Source organism: Theobroma cacao, chromosome 9 (genome assembly GCF_000208745.1).
Source record: "Theobroma cacao cultivar B97-61/B2 chromosome 9, Criollo_cocoa_genome_V2, whole genome shotgun sequence".
In the NCBI taxonomy this organism is placed as follows: domain Eukaryota; kingdom Viridiplantae; phylum Streptophyta; class Magnoliopsida; order Malvales; family Malvaceae; genus Theobroma; species Theobroma cacao.
In genome coordinates, this window is record NC_030858.1 from 33410399 (window position 1) to 33438286 (window position 27888).

Here is a 27888-nt window from a genome sequence, read left to right on the forward strand (position 1 = left end):
AAAATTAAAAAATATATTATTTTAATGAAACCATTCAATACAATTAAAATTTTTATTTATAAATGGAATAAATCTGACTAATAATTATAATAAAAAATATTTTAATGATCATCATTTGATGAATACACATTTATAATAGGTTTAAATCTTACAAATAATTATAATAAAAATTATTTTAATAATTATTAATCAATGAATACTTATTTATAAGTATAGGTTTTGGTTATCTTGCACAATTGATAAATATTTATATTTTTATAGTCATGATAAAAAAGTGATAAGATGGAATTTTTTTTTTTTAAATTAGAGTTTATTTTCATTACAGATTTGTGGTTAAATACTTTGAAAAATATCATTATTGATTTTATTCATTTTCATTTCCATTCTTAATTTTGATCCAAATTAGTAAAAATCAAATATCAATATTGTTTTCTACTCAACTCCTATTTATTATTTTAACATCTGAAAAACTACACCATAATGGAAAATATTTTTCATAAAATGATCTTACAACAGAAAATGTTTTCGACAGTTTATCCAAACAATAAAAAATATTAAATTTTTTTATAAAATATTTTACACAAAAAAAATTTTCTTTCAACAAGTTATTTTTCGGTTATCAAACAGATGTTAGAAGGGAATTATTATTAAGACAGGAGGCCAAGAGTTGGTGACCCATATCTCATCTTTGGTGGAAAGGCAGGTATATGTAACGGGCAAATAAATGGAAAACGTATAGTTCCAATGTTTGTAGCTGTCAACCTTTGGGCTAAATGTATCATAATCTCACAAAATGACCCAATGGCAATGGGAGTAAGTTAATTACCCTCAAGTTAAATTTTACAGCCATAAAATTTCGTGTTCCTGCATGCTGATTATATAACAACTTAATGGTCAAAAACTGAGCATGTTAGGTAGCCACAGTTAATTGTACATTCATAAACAGTTACTCACAGCAACTTTATTACAACCCAAGCTAGATATGACAAACCAATTTAATACTATAAGATTACCTTTCCCTGCAATTTCACTTCAACCTCATGTGCACATAGTAATTACTAATTAATCATCATGTAGAGTTGAAGGCTGCTCAGAAAGAGGCAGCTTTTTCTTTACTTACCCTTCTCCTGGAGAAAAAAACCTGGATTCAACACTTCCATTTTCTACCCTCTTTGATACTCCATCTATCACTTTTTAGTTTTAAAGACGAGTTGGATTTAACACAAGTGAAATCCTACACCATATGGTCGGTGACTAAGTTAAACATAACCATCCCATTATTATATTTTTGCTTCCAAGAGTTGAATTTTGGTGGGACAGAATGTACAATTGCCCTGATGTAGAAGCAGGAATGCACCCCAAGATAAGGTTGCATCAAATAAAACGCTCATATCCCTCATTTTGCACCAACCACCTACCATATGCCAATTTACATTAATTCTATTTTCCCTTTTGTCTAAACTCCAATTTGCAATCATATACATGAAAAATAACAAAAAAAAAAAAAAATTGCACATTAAATTAGTACCCCATCAAAACCATATCGCAAAATTAATCTCCTCTCCCCTCACTTTAATACACATTTCTATATATATGAGTCTCATCTCAGTGTTTCCCTCTTGCTAAATCTATCACCCCAAAAAGCTTTCTGATCTCTTTCTTATTTTCTCAGCTTTAGATCTTGCCATCTCCACCGCCTAAACCAACTCTACCAAAACCAGCTGCATCACCTGTAGTCATGATGGCCAAGGACTGTGGCCACCACGACCACAAGAAACAGCTCGTCAAGCGCATAGTGCTAGCCATTGTTGGGTTTTTGATCGTCTTTGCCATAGTGGTTTTCCTTGTATGGGCGATTCTCCACCCTGCTAAGCCGCGGTTCATCCTCTAGGATGTGACTATTTACGCTTTCAACCTCACAGCTCCAAACTTTCTTACTTCAAACATGCAAATCACTTTATCTTCCAGGAATCCCAACGACAGGATCGGCATTTACTACCAGAAACTCGATATGTACGCATCTTATCGTAACCAGCAGATAACTTTACCCACACTGCTGCCAAGAACCTACCAGGGTCACCAGGACCTCACGATTTGGTCCCCATTTTTGTACGGAGATGCTGTGCCTGTGGCTCCATTTCTTGAGGCAGGGTTGAGCCAGGACATGAATGCGGGGTTGGTGTTGCTCAACATCAAGGTTTTCGGGCAATTGAAATGGAAGGTTGGGACTTGGATTTCAGGTCCGTATCAAATTAACGCGAATTGTCCAGCTTATATTTCCTTCACTGATCGAACTAAGGCCATCCAAGTCGGTTCGGTTATTAAGTATCAGCTTGTGCAAATTTGCAGCGTGGATGTTTCTCTTAACTAGTTTTTTTCTGTCCCATCCGAGAAAACCTATTTTTGCTCTAGTTTTTTTCCCTTATTGTCGGTTATATGACTTCTTTTCATATAATATGCGACTGCTTTCACATTTTATATATATTCAGTCTTTTTAGTTCTTCTGTCAAGCTAAGATGACAAAGAAATTTCTTCCAAATTGAAGGCTCCGAGATTCAATTTTGGACCTTTGCCCACTCCCCTTGAAAGGTAGTCAACCGTGGAGTCAAGTTTTGTGGTTGCAGTTCAACAGATTTCTATAATTTTTAATTTTCTTTTTGTTTGAACAGAGAAGTTGGCGAACTTTGAAGTTAGTTGAATGTTGGTTTCAATGGTAATCGTAATTGTAATTGTAGCTAGTGAAGGAGTAAATTTGTGGTGGATGAACGAAGACTAGAGAGAAAGGGAAAGAATGCCAGACTAGCTGGGGCCCACTCCAGGGCTTTAAATTCTTTGTTAATCTTGTCCTGAGTAAATTACAAAAGGGTCCTTCAGTGTATGCATGCAGCAGTGAGTGTGTGTGTTTTTTTCTTAATCTCGAAAGTGGTTATCGAATTCTAGAGTTGTTTGACGGTAGTCCTACGTCCTTGGAAACTGCAGAAGCCTCGGCAACGTTCTTCAGTCCAGTGAATCATATTTCTGATTTTTTCTTCTACATTTTGGAAGTGGGGAAATTAAGCCTTGGTTTCGATTGAAGAATACGTATATTACTAGTTTATTGTCTAATAGCATATTTTTTGGATCCTGTTCCACCGCAGCAGGACATCGAGCAATTCAACTCACGTTCTCTTAGCTTAAACTACACAGCAAACATTGACCAAATCAAGTTTTTCTGCTCATTATTTTCTTTGGGGTCAGTCGGTTGAGAAACTTTGCTCATTCCTCCAGGCCTGATCAGACCTCAGCAAAAGACCAATTCCAGATTCCAGCAATGTTTTTCGTCTGCAAACTTTTGTCCACACATGTTAGGTGCAATTAATAGAGCTCATGGGCCACACCAGTGAAATCATGGGAAGGTTTTTCTGGTAAGATCCAAGCCTTGAGAAATACTAAAACAAAAATATAGTAGAGGAGTTTGCGTGGGGAGAAATATTTGTATCTTCTTTTTTAAACACTTTATAAAAGCTAGGCTAGGCTTTGCTGATTCTAAAAGAAGGGTGATCACTTCACCTGCTTACGTACGTTGGGAATTATTACGAACCACTAGTTTGGTTCTTCTTACAACCAACTTCATGTCTTGTAATAAGAGAATAGCTAGGGGGTTAATTACGACTCAAGATTTTTGTGTAATATATATTTCATTGTCATCCGTGACTTTGAATTTTTAATTTTTGAATTCATTTAAAATGTTTTAAATTCATCCATTGCGTCAACCATCATTAAAGCACCGCAAAATCTGATACCATAGTCTAAATAAATATGTATATGGATGTCCATGTGGTAAGAAAATGGTAGCCTGGATATATGTGGTAAAAAGAGGACTCATTTGATTTTTTGGATTAGAATTTATGCCACATTAGATAACATATTTTGTTAATTATTTATTATAGTTGACGAAATAAATGAATTTAAAATATTTTTAAAAAATCACAATTAAAAATTAAATTCTAAAGTTTTAGGATGAAAATAAATTATTGTATAAAGGTTATGGATGAATTGTGCATTTTACTACAAAAATTTCAAGGATTAAGATGTACTTTTGGTTTTGGGTAAATTCAAGGATAAAGCTAGTCAATTTTTATTGGGGGATTAAGGTAAAGAGGAACAAGGGGTTTTTTTTCCTCAAAGAGAAATAAGGATTAAAATTTTTTAAAACTAATATGTTGAAATTTAAAGTTAAGGAGAGTATAGTTGAATGAGGTATGTTGGGTCATTTTATTATTCTTTATTTGCATTAGTTAGAAATTATTTTAAAGGGATCATTAAGAGAGAAAATATATAGTACATAAACAATTTTAAAAATTGTGGGAGGCTACCATCACCCATAACTGTACAAGCATCCGCCCATGGGTAAATTAAGATTAAGGTGCATATAGACATCAATTAGAATTTTGAAAATAATAATCATAATAAAATCCAACTAGAACTGTATAGGGTAGAAAGTTAATGAAATTGTTGAAAATATTATCAAATGAAGGATTGCTAATTGTAGAATGTTCTTCTACTAAGGAGAGAGGACGTGTTGTAATAAGTGAAACGAAATGCGCTAGAGGCGACGAAGAGAAAGACTAGAGTAGTTTTTGAAGTATAAGTGCTTTTGTGGTAAGCGATGAAGAATAAACAAAGGTGGAGAAAACGGCGAAAGATGAGAAAAGTTGAGTAGAGAGAATAGTTCGAAGAGATTTGAGAGTTTTGATGATAGTCTTTGCTGGGTTTCTAATAATTTCTCATTGCCTTTCAACCTCCAAGACTCTCGTATTTATATTAAATGGGAACACTTTCTTAGGAGTAATTGGAAGAACACGTTTAATCATAAAGAATGTGCTTGTTATAGAAGAGCACATTAAAGAACGACTTATTGGATATGACACTTAATTATGGGAGAATGCTCTTATCATGGAAAACACGTTGAAAAATGGCTTATGGGATATTAAATGAATAATCATGTAATTGGGTAGTGGACGTTAGTTTTGGATACCAGAGTAGTGACATTTGATGATGTACCACACAAACTCTTTAAGGAAGAAAAAACACATGTGCTTCAAAGAAAAGTTAAGAGAAAGTCTTCTTAACTATTTTCATATCTGAGCCACCAAGTTAAGTTCTCTAAAACATCCCAAACGTGAAGATAACTCATGAATCCTATTATCTGTTCTGAGTTATTTTCATTTATCTTTATAAAATAGCTATTCCACGCTTGTTCCCATTATGTAGCATAACATATGAAATAACTGTTTTACGTTTGTTCTTATTTTGTTATACAATACTTTAAGAAATAATAGTTAATCAAAATTAAGCATCTATAATAATCGAACAAAGGTTTGCTTTAGAACTTAAAAATAATCAAAAGATAAAAAGGTTATTATTATGTATAGCCAGAATAAGAATCACCCAACAAAACTTTGCCATGCAATTGCAACCCTTCTTTAAGAAAAATCAATTCCTTGTTTTGAGACTTTCTTAGTGTGTCAATTAGATGCTATGGGCACTAATGTACAAGAAAACAGGTTATGGGAATGTTTAGGTCATTCGTTCATTCGTTGCTTTTGGGATTCCAATGTTGTCAAAAAGCCATATGAAAAGTGTGTAGGGTGGATTCTATCCACATATTGTCATCTTGCAAAGCCTATCCTCACATTAGCTACTATTGCACAGACTCAAAATCAAATGTATACATGTATCATCGTCGTCATCTTACCCATACTCTCACCCCACTTCCCTTCAATTATTATTATTATTTTGTTTGCAAGCTTTTTCACTGTGAGCAGAAGTTGTTAAGAGAGAGAATCTTTCTTCTCTATCTTATTATTTCACATTTCAATCCAAATAACTAATTGACAAAACAAAAAACCCGTAAAAGAAGAAAAAAAAATGAAAGAAAGAGAATGACTGTTAATGGTGAAAAAGTAAATGCACAACTCAGCTATGATTCAGCAGAAAGAAAAGAAAAAAAGTAGACTAGTACTATAAATGACCTTTACTCTCACCATGCTACAAGGCAATAAAACCTGATATCAGATTACATTGTCATGTCTTATTCCATGGTACAAGTTAATGCTTGCAATTTAGTGCCAAGGTAAATAAAAAATAATTGCTTGCAACTCCTTAGACAAAAAACATTAGCTGTGAGCAATGAAATAATTAATTATATAATTTTTGGGTATTCTGAAATAAGGTTTTCTTAACTTCACATTGCATATAGCCCAGCTAAGCTAAGCCTTATTGAGAAGTCTCAATAGATTGGCCTTTGGGTTTCAGGCCACATTGTGCCTGCCCCGGCCCAAGAAGACCGAAAACCTGTCGGAACAACCTTTTTTTGTTTTGACTTGTGCGGAATCCGGTCTCCTGTTGCCTAGTAATCAAATTTATTGGAAATTCTGCATTATCTCATGCAAGTTGCAACCATGTATACGTAACAGCAAATTGTTTGATATTGAGTAGCGTCAGATCATGTAAAATCTCTCTACTGATCTTCAATCGTCGGCAAATTAGAATTAAAATAGGCATCAACATCAAATGTAGCCATCTTTCTCTGAACAATGGAATACCATACGACATAGAATGAAAGATTGAAGAGACAACCGCTGGGACTTGTATCTGAATGCACACCCAAAACTCTGTGGAAATTGTTTCATATTTGGGCTCTGGGTCTCCTCGCTATAAACGTTTGCTGCAACTCTTGATATCCTCATTTATTGGCAGGAATACTTTCCTGCTATGCAACGCCGCATTGGATCGGATGAATTATTTGGCTTTGCTATTACCACCAGCATCTTGTAAGCTGATTAGAAATTAATGCTCAAATTGATGACATATTGTTTTACATACATACATACACATCACCATTCACCAAGCAATCAGATATTTCTGTCAATTTGGCTCTCATATTGTCTCAAATGTTGCAGATCATCCCTGCTGTTTCAGCTGCCGTATAGAAACCTACATATTCCTCGTCCTCTACACTCTAGAGGGTGTAGAATATCCTAACGAGCTAACTTATCTTTTATTATTATAAGTATTAAATGCTTCAAGTTCAATGCATCATAATTTCTTTCATGATAATGAAGCTCCAGCTGTTGTAACTTTTTCTGTTAATTACCAAATAGCTGTAGCAACATGCAATTATGCTTTCATTTTGCAAGCTGGCTAGGCTCTCCTGATTCATTCTTAGATCACCATTATGTCATTTTTGCTCCCTTTATCCTCTACTCTCCACCAACCGTACTAACTCTGTATATCCCTACAGTGTTTTTCCCCTTTCGCTTCCAGAAAATATCTTGCTTTCACATTTTCAATAAATAAATTGTGAATTAATTTAGGTTCTGTAACTTGTGTACAGACGATTAGTGCAGGTGATTTCAGAAGACTCTTCTATAGCATGAATACCCGGCAAGCAGACCACCGTATAACAGGTTTGTGTTAATTCAAAACTGAAATCACCTTTACCTTTCTATTTTTTCTTATTGAAAGGCCTTTTCCTTTCTATTTTTGTAACACGGGAGTCACTAGCTGTTTTTTTGAGATACGCAAAGTGGCTGGTACTGGGTGGGATGCTAGTAGGGGAGCAACTGCTTGTAACTTCCAGCGTAGCCAAAGGCATTGCAGATTTGAAAATTTCTGAATCCAGCCACAACCTGGGGTCATATAGAAGAGGCCAGACCGTGATCAATAGATTCTGGCCATCAAGAAATGCTTCAAAGCAAAGCTTGAACCGTACAGGGCGCCAGAGCCTACAGGCCAATACAAATCCATCTAGTCAGAGTCTTGGAACAGGTCTTTGGGACTAAAAAATGGCAGGAACTCTGCATGCCATCTAAACCCAGCAAATTGCTTCAAGTCAAGGCCAAAGGGAGAGGCCATAAATTCCTTCAACTACCGCCTCAAGATGGCATTGGAGAGACTGTACTTTGTTCCAAGGAGGTTTTCCTAGGGAAATCACAGCCCATGATAGTTAAGTCTTTTACTTCGTCGCAGACAATATTATATTATATGTATGGGTTGTGATTCATCGCAGTATAGATTTTGGTACAGAGCATGATCTAAAGGCTTGTGTTTTGACAGTAAACTCAAAATTTTGTGTATTTAAACTCCAGTTTTTGATCAGATCGTTTGTGAAACTAATTCCCTCTTTATTTCCAGGGAAAAAACAGAAGGAGATTGTAAAGTAAAATCGCCATACACCCTGCCAAGCCCAAGATCCCACCTCAAAAGTCAAAAGTGGAAAAGTTGAGGAGGTAAAGGAGGGGAATTAAGGCCTCCAATGATTGCTAGTGCTCTGCAGTAATTGTATTGAATAATTTGATTGCTGAGAAGCCGCCAATGATGTCGTTTCCACATGAAAGTGCTACTTTAAAATAAAGAAGTTGATTTGTGGAACACCCTAATATAATTAACAATGTATCATTACATTACAGGCTCAGCATAATCAAGATATGAATGAAGATCAAAAGGCCAAACCGTAGATTAATACTAACTCTAATTTCCTTCCCCAATTTTCTCGAAATACAAACTAATTCTTCAACAGTTTCAAACAAGTGCCCCACCCCTTCCAAATATTGGACCATAGGTTTTTACTATATACATAACTGCGGCCTTAATCCTAACCTCTCATTCCTCAAATCATACTCCACATAATAATTCTGCATCTGAAAATTCCCCAATATCACAGCTGGCCCACTCTGCCCCACTTCACCCTCCCCTCCACCGACACCACCACCCGTCACCACCGTCAAACACGCCGCCCCACCATCAACCAACACAAAATAATTATTCGGCGGCAGCGCTATCTCAGCACCTCCCTTAAAATGCAACCTCAATTCAGGTAACTCCACCTTCTCCCTTCCCTTCACATGGAAGCAAGGCCTCAACCCGGTTAAATCCTCAACATCACGAGCTCTACTATACTTCTTAACTTGTTTTACAAACTCTTCAGCTACAGGCTCGAATACCTCACGTGCCATGAACGTGAAAGTCGTCCCAGAATCCACTATAGAGCCGCCATTGCCATCATTTCCAGGGGAAAGATATTTGTAGGGAACCTTAACGTGGCGGCCTCCTACTGATATCTTCCTTAAACCAAGGTAATAGTAAACTTTAAAGGCTTCTTTGCCTTGGACAATGGGGTTTTTGAGAAACGGTGTGTAGGTTAAACCAATCTTTTTCTTATCAAAATCCGAGTTACTATCAAGTATCAAAGGGCTGCTACTAGTAGAGTCATCGAAACGGTGAGAGATGAGACAGTAAGAGAATTTATCCAACTTAAGTTGAGTAGGTAAAGAAGGAAGGCCACGGCCGAACCCGGCAACGCCAGCGGGTTGGTGGGAAGAGAGAAGGGAGCATCCCACTAAGAAGTCGGGCTCAATTCTATCTCCAAGATTCAGGGTTTCGGATAATGCAAAGCCTGCCGTGGTTCCTAAGCCATAGAAGATAAAGTAAGGAGGGCAGATTTGAGAGCAGTTTTGGGGAGTAGAGTTGTTTCCACATTCATCACATTGGGTTGCGTTGGTGTGGTGGATCCAGGAACATTTTGGGTTTTGGCAGCCAAGAATTTTGGAAGACGAAGATTGTTTAGGGATAAAAGATGGGATGTTGGAGGAAGAAAAAGAGCAGTTTTTGCAGAGATAGTGATGAGTACAAGGGAACCAAACGAAGTCACTGCCAGTATCCATGACGAAAGGGAGGGTTTGAGGAGGAGTGCCAAAGCTGAGGGAAATGGTGTAGCCTCCATAGCTGTGGGAAAAGAGTGGTGTGGTGGTGGTGGTGGTGGGGGAAGCACCTCCCTTGGTGGCTGTGGGCTGGGGGTTTTTGAGGTGGTGGGCTCTTTTTAAGGAGGAAGAAGCAAGGCGGTTGAGGGTTTGGTAGGGATCTGGAGACGGGTTTTTTTGGAGTTGTGCGAGTGGTAAATGCAAAGCAGAGGAGATGATGAGGAAAGTGCAGAGCAGAAAAGATAAGAAACAGAGATCACAAGGAGGAGACATGGTTTGCTTTTCGAAGATATTTTTAAGACCTTTTTTTTTGGGGGGTTGAGAGAGCTTACTTTAATATAAGTGAAATGCTTGATGAGTTAGGTTTGGGTGTTAAATTTGGCTCAACTGTAATGAAATGAAACTATACGTAGAACAACAGCGGAACGGATGTGAACATGGTGCATGTGCTTCTACTATTGTAAGGGAATTAATGGCAATTGAGATAATGTCGTGATTTCCTCTATACAAGGCAAGGAGAATGTGACTGTGTATACATTTGTATGCAAGGAATGCACATAATGTGATGAAAATGTGGACAGTGGCAACGTGATCTGCTATTTATTGTCACCATCTAGCCAACCAGCCAGCTAAAGCTCTAAACCTCTACTTGCCCCAATGCTGTCTTGTCCTGAAATTAGAGTAATGTTGCATTTTTATAACAAAATTCAAGATAGACAAGTGGTAAAAATTGTGCGTTTGGAATTTTACCATTTGAGCCAACCTGTTACTAGTTTACTGTGACCCAATCACTCCTTTCTACTTCAGGATCTTGCAACGTTCCTTCACTTCTTCACTCTTTTTTCTATTTTTTTCTCATCTAGTTAATACTAGGTAAATTGCATATGGACAAAAGGAATTTCCTTTACTGCTTTGAATACAAGAATGGGAGAGATAACAACATTTTACCCTTGGCCTAGATTGAATCAAAGGCTAAACATTCAGTGCTCTCCGTGACTAAAAAATTTTTTCAGTTCTATGTAACAAAATTACCATGCTCAATGTTGCTTCACGATGTTGAATTAAGGTTAAAAACAGTATCAAAATCGACTACTCCAGCCATCACCATCCCGTCAGATGAGACCATCATTTTGTAACCATTATATTCCACCTGGAGTTCAATAGGAAGGAAAAAATAACCATGATCAAACTATTACAAATTTAAAGTGAGATGCAATTGAATTTCAATGGTAACAAAATGATAAATTTTCTTAACCTTCTTGTAGATTTGTAATGTACAATAAACAAAAGGTCTCTTAGGATTTCAGTCTCCCCATTTGTCACTCCGTCTCCGGAGAGAAGTAGCCAATCATTGCTCTTTTGCCCTCTTGCGTGCCAGAAAACGTTCCCTAGCTGCAGCAACCGCATCTTCACCTCTTTTGTGATGGTCACGTTTTGGTTGATCAACTGATGGTTGTTTCACTGAAGAGGTCTCTTGCAGTGCAGTCTCTGGAAGAACATCAACAGTAATTGGCCTTGAATCTTGGGACTCAAAGTTTTCTCTGGAACTTGTTTCATCCTGAGTCCTATCAGTCACACCGGAAGACTCGGGAGCATTTGAGTTAGGTAATGGCTGAACTCTTTTGATAACATCTATCTCTTTCTCATCTTTCCTCTCAGGTTTCCTTGATTCAGTATGCTTTTCTGGCATCCTTGGTCCAACCTCGTTTGCCCCAAATGCAACATTTTTACCAAGGTTGAAGTAAAAATCACTCAGGTCACTCTTCTTGGTAACCTTCAACAAAAAAAATAAAAAAAGACCATCAATCAGGTAGTTAAAGCACAAGTAATATCAGAGTTAGAAACTGAACTGTTAATTCCACTAAATATTGCAATTCTTACTCAAACTGAACTGTTAATTCCAGTAAATATTGCAACTCTTACTTGCTAATCCCTAGAAACTGAACCGTAAAATCCAGTAGATGGTGCAATTTTTACTTGCTAAACATATTGATGCCCAATTTTTCATATGCAACATGCCAGACGGACTACCTACTAGAGACCAATGAAGGAAGATATTAAATTAGCAAAACCATAATGGCACGATTACATGACCTGCTGTAGACAACCAAATTGAACCTAAATCTGCTTTCTTATTAAGGCATAAGCAATCAAACCCGTAATTTCCATAAAAGCAGGGCACATGCATGGGATGCTTATAGGAGTAACATGAGGTTGAAGAAGTTTATCACTTCAGCATTTATTTATTTTATCAATTAGTGTCAAACAATGGACAATCCACTATAGCCTTCTGTAGATCATAACTGAAAACTACTATGAAAATATGATGCCAAAGGAAAAAAAAACCAGCCATGAAGCATCAATTAGCCCAACTGGAACAGCATGCGCAACAGATGAAAATTTGTTTTTCCTTTTTGTGGTAGGTTGGTAAACAAGAATCACATTGCTTACACACATGCAAGCAAAGATGAGCAGAAGTTACGGGACTGATTCGCATGTCATTTATATGGAGCAAGGAAAAGACTAATTCAAACAAACATGTCAAGTGCAAGCAGAGAGAAACACCTAAAACAACTTTGTTATTGTAGTACAAGTGAACCAACAGATCTAGAGCCACAAGGGCATGTCAGACACCATTAAAGACTTGTAACAATTCAGTCAATCATAAGTGGAGTAACATGAAAAATAGAACCAAACCAGTAAACGAAGAAGTGACAAGCAACATCACATGAAGTAGAAGACAAGGCTCAACATACATCATCTTTCTCCTCTCGAAGTTGACGTAAGCGCTCTTCCTCCATCCATTTTGCCTGCTCAGCAAGTTTTTTCTTGTAGGCACTTGTCACAAACTTATCCTTGTCTGCGTAAAGGTGATCCTCTTTACTTCTCTCTTTCACGAGTTTCCTCTCATATACTATCTCCTGCTCCCACTTTCGTTGCTCTGCCTTTTTAATTAAATTATGAATATATTTCGACTGCACAAAATAGCCAGCATCCTCATCAGTTCACATTAATGATTAATCCTCTGGTATATTTTCATCAATTATATGTATATTTATGTCGGCTATTTTATTATATACAGAATTATGAAAATAAAAAACACATTTCATAAAACAAAAGGAATAATTACCGTAAGCAATCAAATAATCCTAGAAACCACAAAAATCCTCAAATTTGTAAGAAAAATTACCTGTCGCTCTTCGCGATCTTGAACACGGGGACGAACAACCTTCTCTTTCATCTCATCGTAAACTCCATCATAGTCAAACACCGAAGGATCTTCCTCTAGCGCTTTCCTATGTTGCTCCTCTATCTTCAAAAAAAGAAAAGAAAATAAAAAGATATAAAGTTAAGTTAAATTATAAAAAATAAAAACTCTAAAAAAGGGGGGGGGGGGGGGGCGGCAAACTGGAAAGTAAGGTGAATCTTACCTCCTTGAGAGATTTGTTCTTGCTAGCCTGCCGAGAAATCTCTCTCTCCACGTCATCATCGTCGTCGTCGCGAAAGCCAAGAGGAGGAGGGAGCGGCGGTCTTGTTACCGGCTTTTTCTGCTGCGACGGTGGAACCCTAAGCTGCAAACCGTACTTCTTCATTTTTATTTTTTTCAGGACAACAATTTCATCCAATTCCTTGGGAGTTGTTTTTGATCCAACTAGCGTTAGCCAATTTAAAGGGCGTTCAAGTCTTTTTATCTTTGTAATTGGATTTCTTTTCCCACCCGCTCTTTTTAATCCAATATTATTTTATTAGTGCTAATTTGTAAACCTGCGCTGCTTGTTCTTAAATTTTTATTATTTAATTAAAAAATTTTATTTTAGAAAATTTTAATTTGCGTAATACTATATATATATATATATATATATGCCAGATATACTTTTTCATTATGCAAATTTTCATTTCTCTATTGTTAGTAGAATACATTTCTTTATTGTTAATTAAAACAATTCAGATTACCTATTTTGATTCTCGTCCAACTTGTAGGAGGTAAAACTTAATTTACAGACAAAATCCTAACCTATGTTTTTATGTTTGTCCCCAGGGACACCATAAACGATGTCGTTTTTACGGGATTTTAACCTTTTTAATGTCTATCGATGTCGCGGTCCTGGTGTTTCTTGTAGTCTCCGGCTCATCTCATCTCTCCGTGGGCAGTAGCTCAGATTACTGAACTTGTTAGGTAAGTAGTCTCCAAACTGCTCCAAATTCAACATTTTTTCATTTACTGTAATTTATTTATTGACGTTTTTATTTAGAGAACTCGAAATTCCGTGCGTCTTGAGCCATTTTTACGATGTATTATTATTGGGGGTAGAGAATCAATTTTATGATGTCTAAATCGTTAATTTAGAGACATTTCACTAGGATTTCAAACCTGAGTGGTGGGTATTGTATCCTACCAACAAGGCGTTGGTATTTATTGGAATATGAATCCCTGCTTGCTGCAACATGCTTAGATTTGTTCTTAGCTGTTCACCAGTGGGGGGTTTAGGGGGGGTTGATTTGGCCAGATTTTATCATTGATTTGTTGCTAGCTTAGCTTCCCTGTCCGTAAATCATGTTTAATCTGTTAGTTTTTAAGAAATTACGATTTTGATACAGTCTTCAGCAAGTTCTATCTTTTGAACTGCCTAGTTAGTTTTGGAAGTACACTTCTAGTTTTGCAGGTGAAGAGGCTTTAAAGTTTAAAGATGTTCATGAATATAGCTTCCTCAGTGTACCACCTATGCATTTAGCTTAACTTACATGCCTTTCAAAGGTTGGCAATTTTTTGGTGATTAATTTGCAAATCAAGAGCAATATGTATTGAGTAAGAGCACAAGCTTTTATGTTCAACATTTCTTGTGAGGGAGAGCTGCTGACTTCTTTTAGATTAGTTTTGTGTATGCTAGTGTGGTTGCAGGTGTACTGAAGTGGGAGAATACATTAAAAGATCCTCAAGGGACGTTATCAAGACCCTGCTAGTTTGGAATTATGTTGATAAAGATATTTCTGATTGCTTTTATTATTTTAATGTAACAATTGGCATAATGACAACATGGTTATTTTGAACAAATGCTCTAGAAGAGGAGCTTTGTCCAAATCCCTTGCAGTCAGTCATATTGCTCTCGCAGTCCATGAATGTCAACTGGCACCTGCTTCACTCCTAATTGCAAAATTAAAGCGTTAGTATGCTTTTGAAGAATTAGGGATTCTTCACTGGTCTGAGCTTTAATATATGATTTTGAAGATAAAAAAATACCAAATTACTGCATCAGCTTTGCTCTTGTTAATTCCTTGATATGCTTTGTCTTTCTTGTTTCCTAACCAAGTTTTAGTCACTTGGGTAGATGTCAAAAGAACTCTTGTTATTCTAGTATTATTTTTTTATAATTAGGAGAGGGGGATTCGAACCCTATTCTTTAGGCAGGGGGATTATGCACCAACCAATGAACCAAATGCTCGGGTGCACTCTTGTTATTCTAGTATAACTACAAAGCTTTAGGCACATCTGTTTTAGATTTATTGCATCCCCATGGTCTGAGAGGATATGCATATATTACTTGTTTGAAATTGATAATCAAATAGAAGACAAATAGATTGCATCTCTCTTTCATGGAGTACTAATTTACTGCTAATTTTTTTCTGGCTGATTCTGCTTGAAGCTGGCCAGGTTCTCTTATCATGGGAAACAAGCCTGTGAAGCAAGAACAACGAGAAGAGATTCTCTTGAAAATTGTGCCACCATTGGACCAAGCTTATGTTCGATGGCTTGCTTGGGATATTGAGAGAATTCATGGTTTTACTCCAAGAAACCCTCGTGCAGTGAAACCCCCAGATCATTACATTGAGTACATGCGCTTGAATGGTTGGTTGGATGTAGACTTGGATGATCCAGATCTAGCCCATTTGTTCAAGTAAGGAGGAATGAGGACATATCTCCTATAATCATTGTATTACAATTCACCAATCACAGTCATAAATTGTGTAGTATCAGCCAGAATATCATACGGAATGCAGTGTAGGTTTATAATGTTGAACCCTTACATAATCTTTTGTTCTGATTGGATAATTTCAAGGTTGTAGTAAAAAGAACTGTAAATGAATGCTTGGGGAGAAATATTTTGCCATGTCATAAGCTTGTGAACTATGCTTAGAATTGGACGGTAAATGGAAGGGATACAGTGGCTATGTGAATCAAGTTACTGTTGTAAATGAGGAAGTTATCTTTGTCAGGATGGATAAAAATCTGATGGGAGGTTCCTTCTTTCATCATGCAGGTCTTTGTATTGATAACTTTGAGTTTTTCGTTTTACTTGTTGCTTTGACTCTGGAGATGCATATCCACCCCACTTCAAACGGGACGCCTTTTAGTGTTACACGCATTATTTAAATTTGAATTTAGGATTATGATCTTGATCATCCATGATTCCAAGACTCTGCCTCGCGTATTAAAGAATATTTTCTAAATTTGAAAAGAGAGATTGAATTGCTAAGATATTAACTCGTGGAACAATCAATGATTAGATTTAGAAATTTAAAATAACTTAAAAGGGCCTAGGTTTTGGTTAAAATCTACCAAAGACCCAGCCCAATGTGGACAACCCAACAGTGCCCCAACAAAGTGGCGCCTAATCGTGGGAAAAGTGACAGATAGGGTTTTGGTTGGTGAGCTTATGCGCGCCAAATAATCGCCACTTTATTGCCCTCAACCAAAAGGCGCGAATCGCCGATTCGAACCTCATTTTCTTGCCCTTTTTATTTTTATTTTTTTGTTATTTATTTTAGTTAATTTATCCTTCCTTTTTATAGATAGCGCACCAAATCCCACGGGTCTAAACTAAACCTCACTTTTACCCTAAACATAGTACTCAAAATCCCAAATATAAGAAACAGATAATACAAATAATGTTTTTTTGAACCTTTTTTTTTTATTCTGGTAATATTCTAGTCAACAAAAATTTAACGGCCTAGAAACCTCTATATAATAAAAACGAGAAAAAAACAAATTATAACAAATAAAAAAATGGGACCCTTTTGATTTGGACTTTGTTAAAATGGCGGGAATTCCCCGAACAAAAACAAAATAAAAAGAATTTCACGTGGTTTAAACTGTATCCAATTTTAACTTCGCTCAAACCGTTAAGTCTTCGTGAATCTTTAACTGCAAAATTTTATTTTTAATATTTATGGTGTATTTTTTGAAAAAGGTCAAATGTAAATTTTTTTTATTATAATTGAATTATTAAATAGAATTAATTATCAGTGCTTCCCTCCACATCTATATCCGAACCAAAATTCCCTCCCTTCCCTTCACCCTCCCTTTTTATTTTTATTTTTTTTCCCTCGTTTTCTGCTCACTTTCTCTCTCCCGCTTTTTCCATTTCCTTCTTCCCAAACACCAGATCTACCCTTAATTCCCACCAAAAACCCCCCCCTTTTGCCCACAATTCCGTTACCTTCCCTCCTTATCTTTCCTTCAAACAATCCCCCCCAGAAAACCCCCAAAATCCTTTTATTTTTCTTTGTTTTTAATTTAATTTTAAGTTTTTATGTGATGTCGGGTTCTCAAGCTTCGGAGCAGTTAAAGCAATCCATGCAGCAGCAACAGCAACAGCTGCAAAATCAACAGCAACTAAAACGACAGCTACCTTTCTCTATGAAGCCGCCGTTTATGGCTCCTGGAGGCGACTATCACCGCTTCCCTTCAACTGAGCCTCGCCGCATCGCCGATCAAGATGCCGAAGCAATCGTCGTTAAGTCTCCCGTAGGTTTTTTGTTTATAAAATTTTAATTTAAGGGGTTTTATTGTTATTGTTGATCAAGGGATTTAGTAGATCTGATTTACTTGTGATTTTGGGGTGTGAATTTTATGAATTTTGATTTTTAGTTGTTGGAATTTATGGGAAAAAATTGTGGTTTGAATTTTATTTTTTTTGTTGAATGGGGATTTTAGTGGTTTTTTTAATTGGGAATTTTGGCGGGTTTTGGTAAATTTGGTTTATTATTGGGTTAATTAGCGCCTTAAGTTGGTCTTGTGCTTGATTTGAATAAATAGAGATTTATGTCTAAAAAAAGAGAGACAAAATCTGGAAAAACTGCTAATACTGAATTTTCAAGTCAATGCTCGGGCTTATTCAGAGATTTTTGTTATGAGAATAATCTTTGACTGTATTCAAGCTACTGATTCTGGCCATGATGTTTGCCACTGTAGAATTAAGCACAACATTGTCAAGCCTTGACACTGTTTATAACTGTGCAGCCTAATTTAATTGTGTTGTGAATATGTTGTGCAGTTTCATGCAAACCCAGTTTAAGCAGAAGTTGGTGCCCCTTAGGCGAGTAACAGCCCAATTTAAGTTGTGACTTTTTGATTTCTTTGTCTATTTTGTTTATGAATCTGTCATGCTGATTGTATAAGTGGTGTTGTGAAGTGTAAAAGCTCTAGAACTTCACTTATTTTCAAATATAGGTTATTTGCTTCAATGTTAAGCGTTTTAGTATCCCAAAATGATCAGATTCATTATGTGATGATATCTTATCAAGTTAGTTTGACTTTTTTTTAATAATTGTGCTTTGGATTCTTTCCTTAGTTTACTAACCATGTCCTCAGCAACATGGGACCATCCAGCTTCTTCACTTTCTGCTATATAATTCTTGCTTCAAGATTTGGTTGCTTGACTTAGTTGTCTCTGCCTTCTTAGATAATTCTTTTACAACCATTGTTTTGAATATACAAGGGAGGTATTGAAGTTAAAGGTTTTGACAATTATGAAATCTAAAATGTGGGTACTTGGCTGAAATGATAGTGGCTGGAAGTATCAAGAAGAATTTTGCTCTGAAGCCAATTTTCACATCTGAATTTAAGGTGCAATTGAATAGCAATGAAAACAGATATACTACTATCAAGATGTGCGTGATGAATGATTTTGTGAGGGTTCAGGAAAATGATGTCTTCTGTCTACATGTATGGAGCAGAAACATTGACAAATATTGTGGACAGAGAAAATTATCTTTCATGTGTCACTTTAGTCAAGCGAATTGTATACTCTATATGAGGTTGGTTGAGGAAAAAAACTTCCTCCTTTAATGGTTGCAGGAAGGTATAGAAGTTTTGAAGGTTCTTTTGGCAGTGGTTTAATGGGTTACAGGAATGTTTAGAGTTTCAGTATATTAATGTGTTTGGACAAGATTCATTACAGGTAAGATGAAAATAACCAGGCAGCCCTTGCCAATTGCTTGTTCGGAGCAAGTTGATTGATTATGAATGATGAATGCCTGGTACATAATTTGAAAACAAACAAACTACAGTTCTTGTGGAGTGCACAATGATAATCACAATGGAGAAGGGTTATTGCTTGTTGTTTATGGCTATTAAGTACCTGCCCATCTAATGGATGGGTGGGATTCACTGGATGTTTTCCGGCATGTAAGAAGTATAGGTGTTTCAGTAACCTGTGTTATTTCCATACCCCATTCAAGCTTGAGGTACCAAGGTAAATAGTCATCAATGACACCAATTTTCAGCAGCAAATAACTTGTAAACAGAATTTTTGTGCCTTGATTTTTTAGGAAGACAGTATAAGAGAAAAGTAGGTATTAGATGTTAATGATTTGGGAAAGTATTTAGTATTTGATTTTGGTGTGATAGGTTTTGATACCTGTGTTAAGGTCTTCTACTTGGTTTACTCGATATCAGAAAGAACCAGTTTGTCAGACATCTATTGACTGAAAATAAGACCTGCTTAGTTGTTATTTCATTTAATGCATTCTGCTGCAGACTTTGTTTGCTTAACCATCACATAACATCTGCTGATAGTAAGAAAAATCAACTCAAACCCAGGGATGGTGCTTCTCTGTTTAGTTGAAGTTTGGCAGACTTGTCTGGGATCTGGGACAATGGTATCACGCTGCGAGTTTGATTTTGTGTATGTAGCTTAGAGTATTCCTTGTGTACAGAACAAGGGGCTTGACTGAATCAAGTTGTGAGAATCTTTTACTTATTAATACTTTATTTTTGCTTACTTCTAAGAATTATTACTTATCATATCTTTTTAAAGGGACGAAGTTTTACATGTTCTCTGATAAACTGCTTGTCACTCAATTTAAAAGGAGTCTTGAAGTTGAATAATGTCTTGGTGTTAAATAAAGACACCATTATGACAGTGAAAAGTCTTCAATAATTTGTTTTTCTAGTCGAAAGACTGGTAATGGTAAGATCAGACATGGTGGAATTATTTTTAATACATATTTCTATACATGCATCTTATATGTACTTAATTTGTTTATCTATTGGAAACATTATAACTTAGAGCCTCTCAAGTGTCTGTAGATTTTTGTGATTTCCAATAATAGCTGCTAAGATGCTGAAAGAGTTATAAGTTTGCTAACTAAAAATTAATATTATGAAATGAAGCCGTCATTTGGTTGCAACTTCACCAGATACCAGAATACTGTTTCTGTTTGAAGTGTGAGTATTACATAACAAATAATCTGGAGATAAATGCAAGTGCATAGTGCTCAACTGGCTAAGCTACATGTTGAAGGTCTGATTAGCTTTAAGTATGAAGATCACCCATTCATTTTCTGAATGCTGAAACTTTAAGTATAAACCTACAAGATAGAAACAGACAGATGCTGTGAAGAAATTTTTATCAAATCCTGAACTTTATCAATGTCTTTGAGATTTGTTGACAGTCCAGGCCATTCTTCAGACTGGACCAGGATTGGGGGATTCCAGCAAATTCTTTAAGAAAACTTGGATAGCATAAGGGTAGGATGTCATTAAGCTAATTAATAATCCTCCTTTTGAGGATGTTGATGGAGCCTGTTTGTAAGAAGACAAGAAAAGTTTAGGTAATCTCGTTTCAGAAAATGAAAAGACAAGAAGGTTAAATGGCTTCATTTCACTAACAATTAGTTTCATCCTTGGTGCTTACTAGGAGGCACTGATTTTTGTTTGTAGTTAGTGCTTGTGCTCATGCAGTTTGCATGATCACTATAGATACGGGTATTGGTGCTACTTTTGTTATGAACAACTTAGTCATCATGATGTTTTGTAGAATGTAGATGATCACAGTTTTACATCAAAAGGCTGCTCTGTATTTGGACATGTTGATCTTAACTTACAAATTGGGAAATAGAAACTGTCTACTGCACTTGGCCGAAAGATGCACCATTTTTTTCCTTGTTCACTTTTACTCCTATCTTTTCTATAAATAAATGCCTTTAAGGTTCTAGTCTAATTTCATAGTGTCCGCAAATGCAAATGCCCTGTGTTTTTTCCTAGGTGCATGGTTCAGTTTCTTGTAAGTAAGTCTCTTCTATATATTTCGAACAAACTTTTTTTATCATTCAATATGATGCTTTTTCTTGAATGGAGCCTGAAGTTTCTTTCTTCTTGATTAATTTTGTGCCAAAAATTTATTTGCCTGTGTTTCTAACTGCAATTTGAAAATTTTGTATGGTATATCAGTTAAAGAGGAAGAGTGATATAGCAGATCGGGAAGTTGAGTCTAGTGAGTGGACAATGCCTCCTGGATACACTGAAGTGGTTAGCAGTCCCCTCCAGACTCCTGTATCAGGAAAAGGGGGGAAGGCTAAAACATCAAGGCTAACAAAAAGCAGTAAAGCTGGTCCTCAAACTCCTGCTTCAAATCTTGGTGAGTAGTATGGTATGCAAGTTATATGACTAAGGTGCTATCTGTGATTCTTCTGTTACCTTAGTGACAGGTCATTGTAGTTCTAAAAGTTTTACTTGCAAAATCATCACTTTTTGACCTAGTTCTACTGAAGCGAAAGGAATAAAAGTTGATATAAATATTGAAAACTTTTGGAAATTTGCAGGTTCTCCTGGCAACAATCTCACTCCCTCAGGTCCTTGTCGTTATGACAGCTCCTTAGGTAGTTTTTTTCCCTTTACTTATATATTTTTTGGTGTTTATCTCAAATAATTCAAAAAGAAGTAAATTGGGTAAATTATTGTTGGCACTGTTTCACACTGCTTATGGAATTGAGTGCTTGAATTGTAAGACTGACAGTAATGTCCTTTGAATTTAACTCAGGGCTTTTGACAAAGAAGTTCATCAATTTGATTAAACAAGCTGAAGATGGTATTCTTGATTTAAATAAGGCTGCTGATACCTTGGAGGTAACTGTTTCATTATTGGTTCGAACATATGGTAATACAACTCCGTTTCCTGATGGTTTTCTGTTCCTACAGGTGCAAAAGAGGAGGATATATGACATAACCAATGTTCTTGAAGGAATTGGTCTGATTGAAAAGAAACTCAAGAACAGAATTCAGTGGAAGTATGACCTATATCTTATTTTCGCTAAACTTTGTTGGCTCTTTGGATCATTTTAGTTTGCTTTCATATCTGAATATGCATCGCTACTTAAGAAATCCCTCAATCTTTAAATTCATAACAGGGGGCTTGATGTCTCAAGACCAGGGGAAGTTGATGAGAATGTTGCTACTTTGCAGGTATGATTCATGAAATTGTAGACAAATTGTTAATTGAAATGCAGATTTATGATGGTTTAAGCTTCAGCTGTTGTGGTTTGTTGTTTAGTGTTCGTATATACTGGAAACTTAGTCCAATTTTACTGTCTTTTTCTTCTTAGCTGTGCATGTACTATTTCATTTCTTCTGATCTTTGGTTATCTTTATTGCTCTTTTTGACTGTGTCAAAATCCAACATGTCCTGTATTTCCATCTGCAATGATGACGGTGCCTTTTCAGTTGAAAAGACAATAACAATGACTTCTAGTGTAACCAGTATGCTATATAACTGTGGATCCATCAATGCCTCCTTAACCTGCTGGCTTAGGCTACCTGAAATGTTCTTCCTTCCATTATTATTTAAGACCAAGACTCCTGTTGAAAGCCATGACATTTTATCGCTGCTAATTGGCAGTTTTGTGCCTCTGTTTGTCTTTCTTGGCCTCTAATTTTATCCTTGAAAGTTAGCTGTGGCCTGTCATTTTTAGTGTAACCAGTATGCTGTATAACTGTGATCCATCAATGCCTCCTTAACCTGCTGGCTTAGGCTACCTGAAAGTTTCTTCTTTCCAGCTTTTATTCAAGATCCAGACTCCTGTCAAAAGCCATGACATTTTATCACGACTAATTGGCGGTTTTGTGCCTTTCTGTTTGTCTTTCTTGGCCTCTAATTTTAGCCTTGAAAGTTAGCAGCCGCCTGTTATTTGGATGCTCTAGCACAAAATTATAAGGCTTTGTTGAGTCATATTCAGTTAATTTTTCTCACTAGTGAAAACAATAGTTGCAAATGATGGATCAAACACCTTTTCTGTTTCTCATCAGCTAATTTGTAATTAAAAACTTCATAATGGTAACATTCTGTGCAGGCAGAAGTTGAGAACCTTTCTATTGAGGAACGCAGATTAGATGAACAAATAAGGTTAAGCTGCTATGGCCTCTGCTATTGTTTTCGGTTAAATTTTTTTCATTCTCTGGATCGTTGCTGAGGTTTCTATATTGTACAGAGAAATGCAAGAACGATTGAGGGACCTCAGTGAAGATGAAAATAATCAAAAGTAAATTTTCATTTCCCTGCTCAAGATATTATGAATTTTACACTTTTCTGTGATTTCAGCAGAGCAACTTAGCTCATTTCACCTTTTTCACATCTCAGGTGGCTTTTTGTCACTGAGGAAGATATCAAGAACTTACCCTGCTTCCAGGTTTGTTTATTGCTCTAATATTTTATATGTTTCTGAGTTGGTAATTGTAAGGCCACCTTGCGTTGCTAATGTTAAGACTCTTTCTACTTTCTGCTGTTAAATATATGTTTTATTGCCTTATTTAGAATGAAACACTGATAGCTATTAAAGCTCCACATGGAACCACACTTGAAGTCCCAGATCCTGATGAGGTATTCTTAATGGCTTGAAGAATTAACATGTAGTTTATGTTTTTATGTTCAATCATAATTGCTAACTCTTCTTTCTTATAGCAGGCTGTTGACTATCCCCAGAGGAGATACAGGATTGTCCTCAGGAGCTCAATGGGTCCTATAGATGTTTACCTTGTCAGGTACTGCTTCATGTTGGTTAAAAGTTGGTAGTCTTATATGCAATTTTAATCTGTTTTCGTGGCATGGCAAAGCCATTGTGTTAAAGGCAAATGTCCATTTGAACATGAAAGTGGCAAATTTCCTGATGATTTTCTTGTGCTTTTTCTAGTCAATTTGAGGAGAAATTTGAAGAGATACAAGGGGTAGATCCACCTCCGAACTTTCCATCAACTTCAGGCTTGAATGAGAATCCAGGAACAACAATGGTAACGGAGGAGAGCAGAGGGAAGGAGATTGAACCACAGGGCCAAGATACTAATAGAATGTGCTCAGATCTTAATGCGTCACAGGACTTTGTGAGTGGGATCATGAAGATCGTTCCCTCAGATGTTGATGTAAGTTCAAACCTCATACTGTAGGAATTCAGAAAACAAATTATTCTCTGTAGACCTTAAAACTTATGCACATGATGATTCACTGAAGGGGGGATTGCTTTTCAATAACATATTCCATTTTTTTTTAGAAAACCAGATTCAATTGACCATTTCAAAATGGCATGTGCGGAAGTTTTTAATTTGCATGCACTTCTAATTAAACATTATTGAGTACTAAATTCCTGATTTCTTTTGCAGAGTGATGCTGATTATTGGCTTTTATCAGATCCTAGCATTAGCATCACTGACATGTGGCGGACTGAACGTATCCTCTTCTGAGATGTAGTCAGATTACTGTTAATTGTTTTTCTCTTGCTCATTATTTTTGCATTCCATGACTCTTGACTGTAGCTGAGGTTGGATGGAATGAGTTTGGTACACTTCATGATGAGGATTATGGCATGGGTGCTGTTAGCACACCACGTCCACAAACGCCTCCATCAAATGCAAATGAAGTGCCATCTGCTAATTAAACTGGGAGGTGAAGGGCATATTTGTGTTTGCGGAAGTGATGAGCCCTTTGCTTGTATTTTAGTGAGAGCATTCCTGATGCTGTGGAGATTGGTGTGAATGGTTCGCAAAAGTTGGCTACTTGATGTTCCTCAAAGGTTGAGGAACTAAAGAATAGGAAGTAGGTAGAACAATCACTGTACAGCTAAGTAATACAAATGATCCACGTGATCTTGTAGTAAATAAGGTCATATTTTATCTGAGTTAGTCCCTGTATATTATTCCTCTTCTTTTACCTTTTTATTGCATTAACCAGAACTTGTTATTAGATTGACTGGCATAGGGTCGTACAGACATGTGGCAAACAAATGATCTGATGTACCTTGTTTTTACTATATTGAGCAAATTTTGATGAAATAAATATGTTACGAGATGTTTAGTGCATGGCAAGGCAGTTTTTGAGAAGTTTTTCCCTCTCAATATTACCAGAAATATACAAAGGCCGAGGCTGGCTGGCTGCCTGCAATGCACTTGTATCGCAGAAAGAGGTGTTGCCTTGTCGCCCATGAGAGATTGATTAAATTTGGTAGGGGCATTTGAACTAGGATACTCGGACCTTTTACCAAGATTGATTAAATATGCCTTTACTCTTTACTAAGCTGCAGAATTGTGAGGAGGTTTGGGTTTATTTTGGTTCTAAAATCAGTGCTGCACACACTGGGGATGTACTAGGTACGAAGCAGGAGAAAGTTGATTGGCATTGGATCATTTGGTTCGAGTGTCATATACAAAGGCATGCTACTGTGGCCATTCTTGACAGGTTGCCTACTCAGAAAAGATTATGCTCTTGGGGCCTTGTTTCTGCAAATACCATCTGTTTGTTTTGTGATCAGGTGATTTGAGTCTGGGGACCATTTGTTCTTGCTTGGAGTGCATGTATCCATGTCTTGTGGAGAGAAAGACACAGGAGACTTCATGGAGGTCAAGCCAATACCATAACTGCAAAATTTGATTGTATTGCAGATTCTATTAGGATTCGACTCAGTATTTGAGGGGATTCAATAATAAAGATCCTTTTGTAGCTTGGGGATTAGATGACAGAATGTTTGCCTAAACTTTTGTATTTTACTTTGTGACTTTGTAGCAGGTTTACATGCTTTCTTTGGATAAACACAAATTCGATTATCCCAAAAAAGAAAAGTAATTCTAGAAAAAAAAAAAGAAAAGAAAAGAAGGATTCAGTTCCTCTATCATTATCAGGAATTGCAGAAAATAATTTTGATATGAAATGTTCCCGGAGGCAGAAGTTGTATTCAGGCTTATTGTTTTACATGATTACAATCTTATGTGTGTTTTCAACAAATCAACAGTAGTCTTGCAATTAACTCGACTGCAAGCACTTGAAATCAACCAACATCATTTTGGCGCTACAAGAAAAACTCTACTCTCCATGGGAAACACCACAGAGAAAAAAAAAAAAAAACCCACTGAAAGTGAGACAGGTCAATTCAACTTTGGTCGACATATTTTACTTATCTTTTTCAACCTTCTTTCCTATCCAACTTGCAACAATGGGAGTCAGAGCCACAGTAGGAGGAAATCTTATTGGAGATGCGGCTTTGTGGGCAGCATATGCCAGAGCAAAGGTCCCAACTTTCTCTCCAGTCGCATCAGTTGAGATTCCCACCTGGAAATTCAATCTAATGGTTAGTTCCGGAATGCCTTCCCTTTACCAAAAGTCAGCGTTAAGGAAAATTTGTAATCCACATTTATGTTTTCTTGGATGTTTTTACCTTTAGCAGCAATGCTTGAACATCAATGCCAGCACTAATTAGTGCATAGCAAAGGGCGAAGGAGATCAAGGAGAGAGTAATGGAGGTTGCCAAGTATGCTCCTCCATATTTGGCTAGCAGCTCCTTGGCTTGGTCACCCTTTGATTTCTTTTCTTCACCTTCTTCCTTTGAGCTGAATATCTTCCGATATTCACAAAGTATGTGAATCACAAGACAGAAGTTAGCTTCTCATACCCAAAAACCAAAAGGTGGTGAGTAGGGAAAAACTCAGGAACAGCATGTATTTTTAATTTCCTTAGAACCTATTATTTCCTTTTATTAATTCCTTAATGACTCTTGATAATCATTAACCAGGCCATGCTATCCATGTCAAAATCAGAGATGAAACAAAAAACAGACCTCCACCCACAAAGGATAAAGCTTCCAGTGCATTCAAAATTCCCATGCATGCCTCTTTTTCTTTTGTGAGCTTTAATTTATGTATTGGAATTAATGCTGACTGAAGCCATCTCTACTTAAAACATTGGTAAATAATATTGAAGGAAAAGAAATTTGTGAAAAATGAGATAGGAGGCCAAGGTTTTCTTACTGTTAACTATGAACTATTTCTCCTTCTGAACCAACCAAACCAAAAAAATCAAAATCATAAAACTATACTCCCAAGTCAACCTCTCTACTACCAAGGTAAATTTGTGAAATTAGGCTGTCTTAGAAACTGAAGGGAACATAATTAAATACAAACGAATCCATTGCCAAAAACAAAATAACTATAAATCTGCAATTAATTAAAACTAGTAGAAGAAGAAAATCACCAAATCAATTACAAATGCCGATATAAGCAAACCATATCCATCGTTTATGCATACTAGTTTTTTCATTATAATTATCATGTAGACAGGCTTAAAGAAGAGGAAAAGAAAAAGCAATAGTGAAAAGGAATAATTAAGTGATTGAGAACAGAGAATTAAGTACCTTCCAAAGCCCAGCTTCAAGGCCATACGTCTTTGTAACTTCATCCGCAGATGAAGAAGAAGATGGGGTTTGGATTTCTTCTGTTTTCTCTTTGACAGCTCTGATTCTAAAGCTTTTCAACTTGGGTTTGATGGAAGTTGGAGTCGAAGTAAAGTAGGAAAGCTTGGAACAGTTTTTGGTATTCAAGAAAGAAGAGGAAGAGAGAGAAGTAACGGTCAGAGTTGTTATTGTTGCCATTATCGTTTTAGCTGACCATAGAGCCCCTATCCAAACAAAGATTTGTTCAAGACCCCCTTTTCTAAGTAGTTAGGATAACCAAGAAAAAAATCTGGGAAAAAACCAGAGATAGAAACTCATACAGGGCTGCAAAGTACACAAAAGGTCGTTCAATGTTTATCGAGTGACTGTATTGGCCCTCTAGTTTTCAGTTATTTTCGGTTTGGCTGAGACCAATCGCCCAAAGTGCTTTTGGAAACTGAGG

The 27888-nt window shown here is 36.4% G+C and overlaps 5 protein-coding genes and 1 pseudogene across 7 annotated transcripts; 3 read left to right on the forward strand and 3 right to left on the reverse strand.

The window, feature by feature from the left end:
* Positions 1639–2878, forward strand: LOC18590237 (annotated as a pseudogene).
* LOC18590238 (probable aspartyl protease At4g16563) lies at positions 8407–10251 on the reverse strand. Its single transcript, XM_018127436.1, has one exon. The coding sequence runs from the start codon at positions 10014–10016 to the stop codon at positions 8613–8615; it is 1404 nt and encodes a 467-aa protein (XP_017982925.1). The 5' UTR covers positions 10017–10251; the 3' UTR covers positions 8407–8612.
* LOC18590239 (nuclear speckle splicing regulatory protein 1) lies at positions 10629–13458 on the reverse strand. 2 transcript variants are annotated; one of them, XR_001929454.1, is made up of 5 exons: positions 13175–13457; positions 12934–13056; positions 12500–12718; positions 10999–11517; positions 10629–10893 (listed from the first exon to the last, which is right to left on the reverse strand). XR_001929454.1 is itself a non-coding variant. In XM_018127459.1 (4 exons), exons 1-4 carry the CDS (start codon positions 13334–13336, stop codon positions 11092–11094), a joined length of 930 nt encoding a protein of 309 aa, XP_017982948.1. In that variant the 5' UTR covers positions 13337–13458; the 3' UTR covers positions 10829–11091. The 2 variants fall into 2 exon arrangements, 1 of the variants encoding a protein (XP_017982948.1); XM_018127459.1 differs by having other exon boundaries at positions 10829–11517; positions 13175–13458.
* Positions 15386–15935, forward strand: LOC18590240. Its single transcript, XM_018127488.1, has one exon. The coding sequence runs from the start codon at positions 15405–15407 to the stop codon at positions 15639–15641; it is 237 nt and encodes a 78-aa protein (XP_017982977.1). The 5' UTR covers positions 15386–15404; the 3' UTR covers positions 15642–15935.
* Positions 17006–26125, forward strand: LOC18590241 (transcription factor E2FB). Of its 2 annotated transcripts, none has more exons than XM_018127437.1 (14): positions 17006–17487; positions 21196–21382; positions 21567–21623; positions 21785–21870; positions 21943–22031; positions 22152–22206; positions 23091–23143; positions 23229–23279; positions 23378–23426; positions 23552–23617; positions 23699–23778; positions 23928–24153; positions 24391–24457; positions 24544–26125. In XM_018127437.1, the coding sequence occupies exons 1-14, from the start codon at positions 17278–17280 to the stop codon at positions 24663–24665; spliced, it is 1398 nt and encodes a 465-aa protein (XP_017982926.1). In that variant the 5' UTR covers positions 17006–17277; the 3' UTR covers positions 24666–26125. The 2 variants fall into 2 exon arrangements, with proteins under 2 accessions (XP_017982926.1, XP_007015716.2); XM_007015654.2 differs by having other exon boundaries at positions 23702–23778.
* On the reverse strand, positions 25919–27814 carry LOC18590242. The gene is made up of 3 exons (XM_007015656.2): positions 27408–27814; positions 26436–26615; positions 25919–26329 (listed from the first exon to the last, which is right to left on the reverse strand). Exons 1-3 carry the CDS (start codon positions 27642–27644, stop codon positions 26171–26173), a joined length of 576 nt encoding a protein of 191 aa, XP_007015718.1. The 5' UTR covers positions 27645–27814; the 3' UTR covers positions 25919–26170.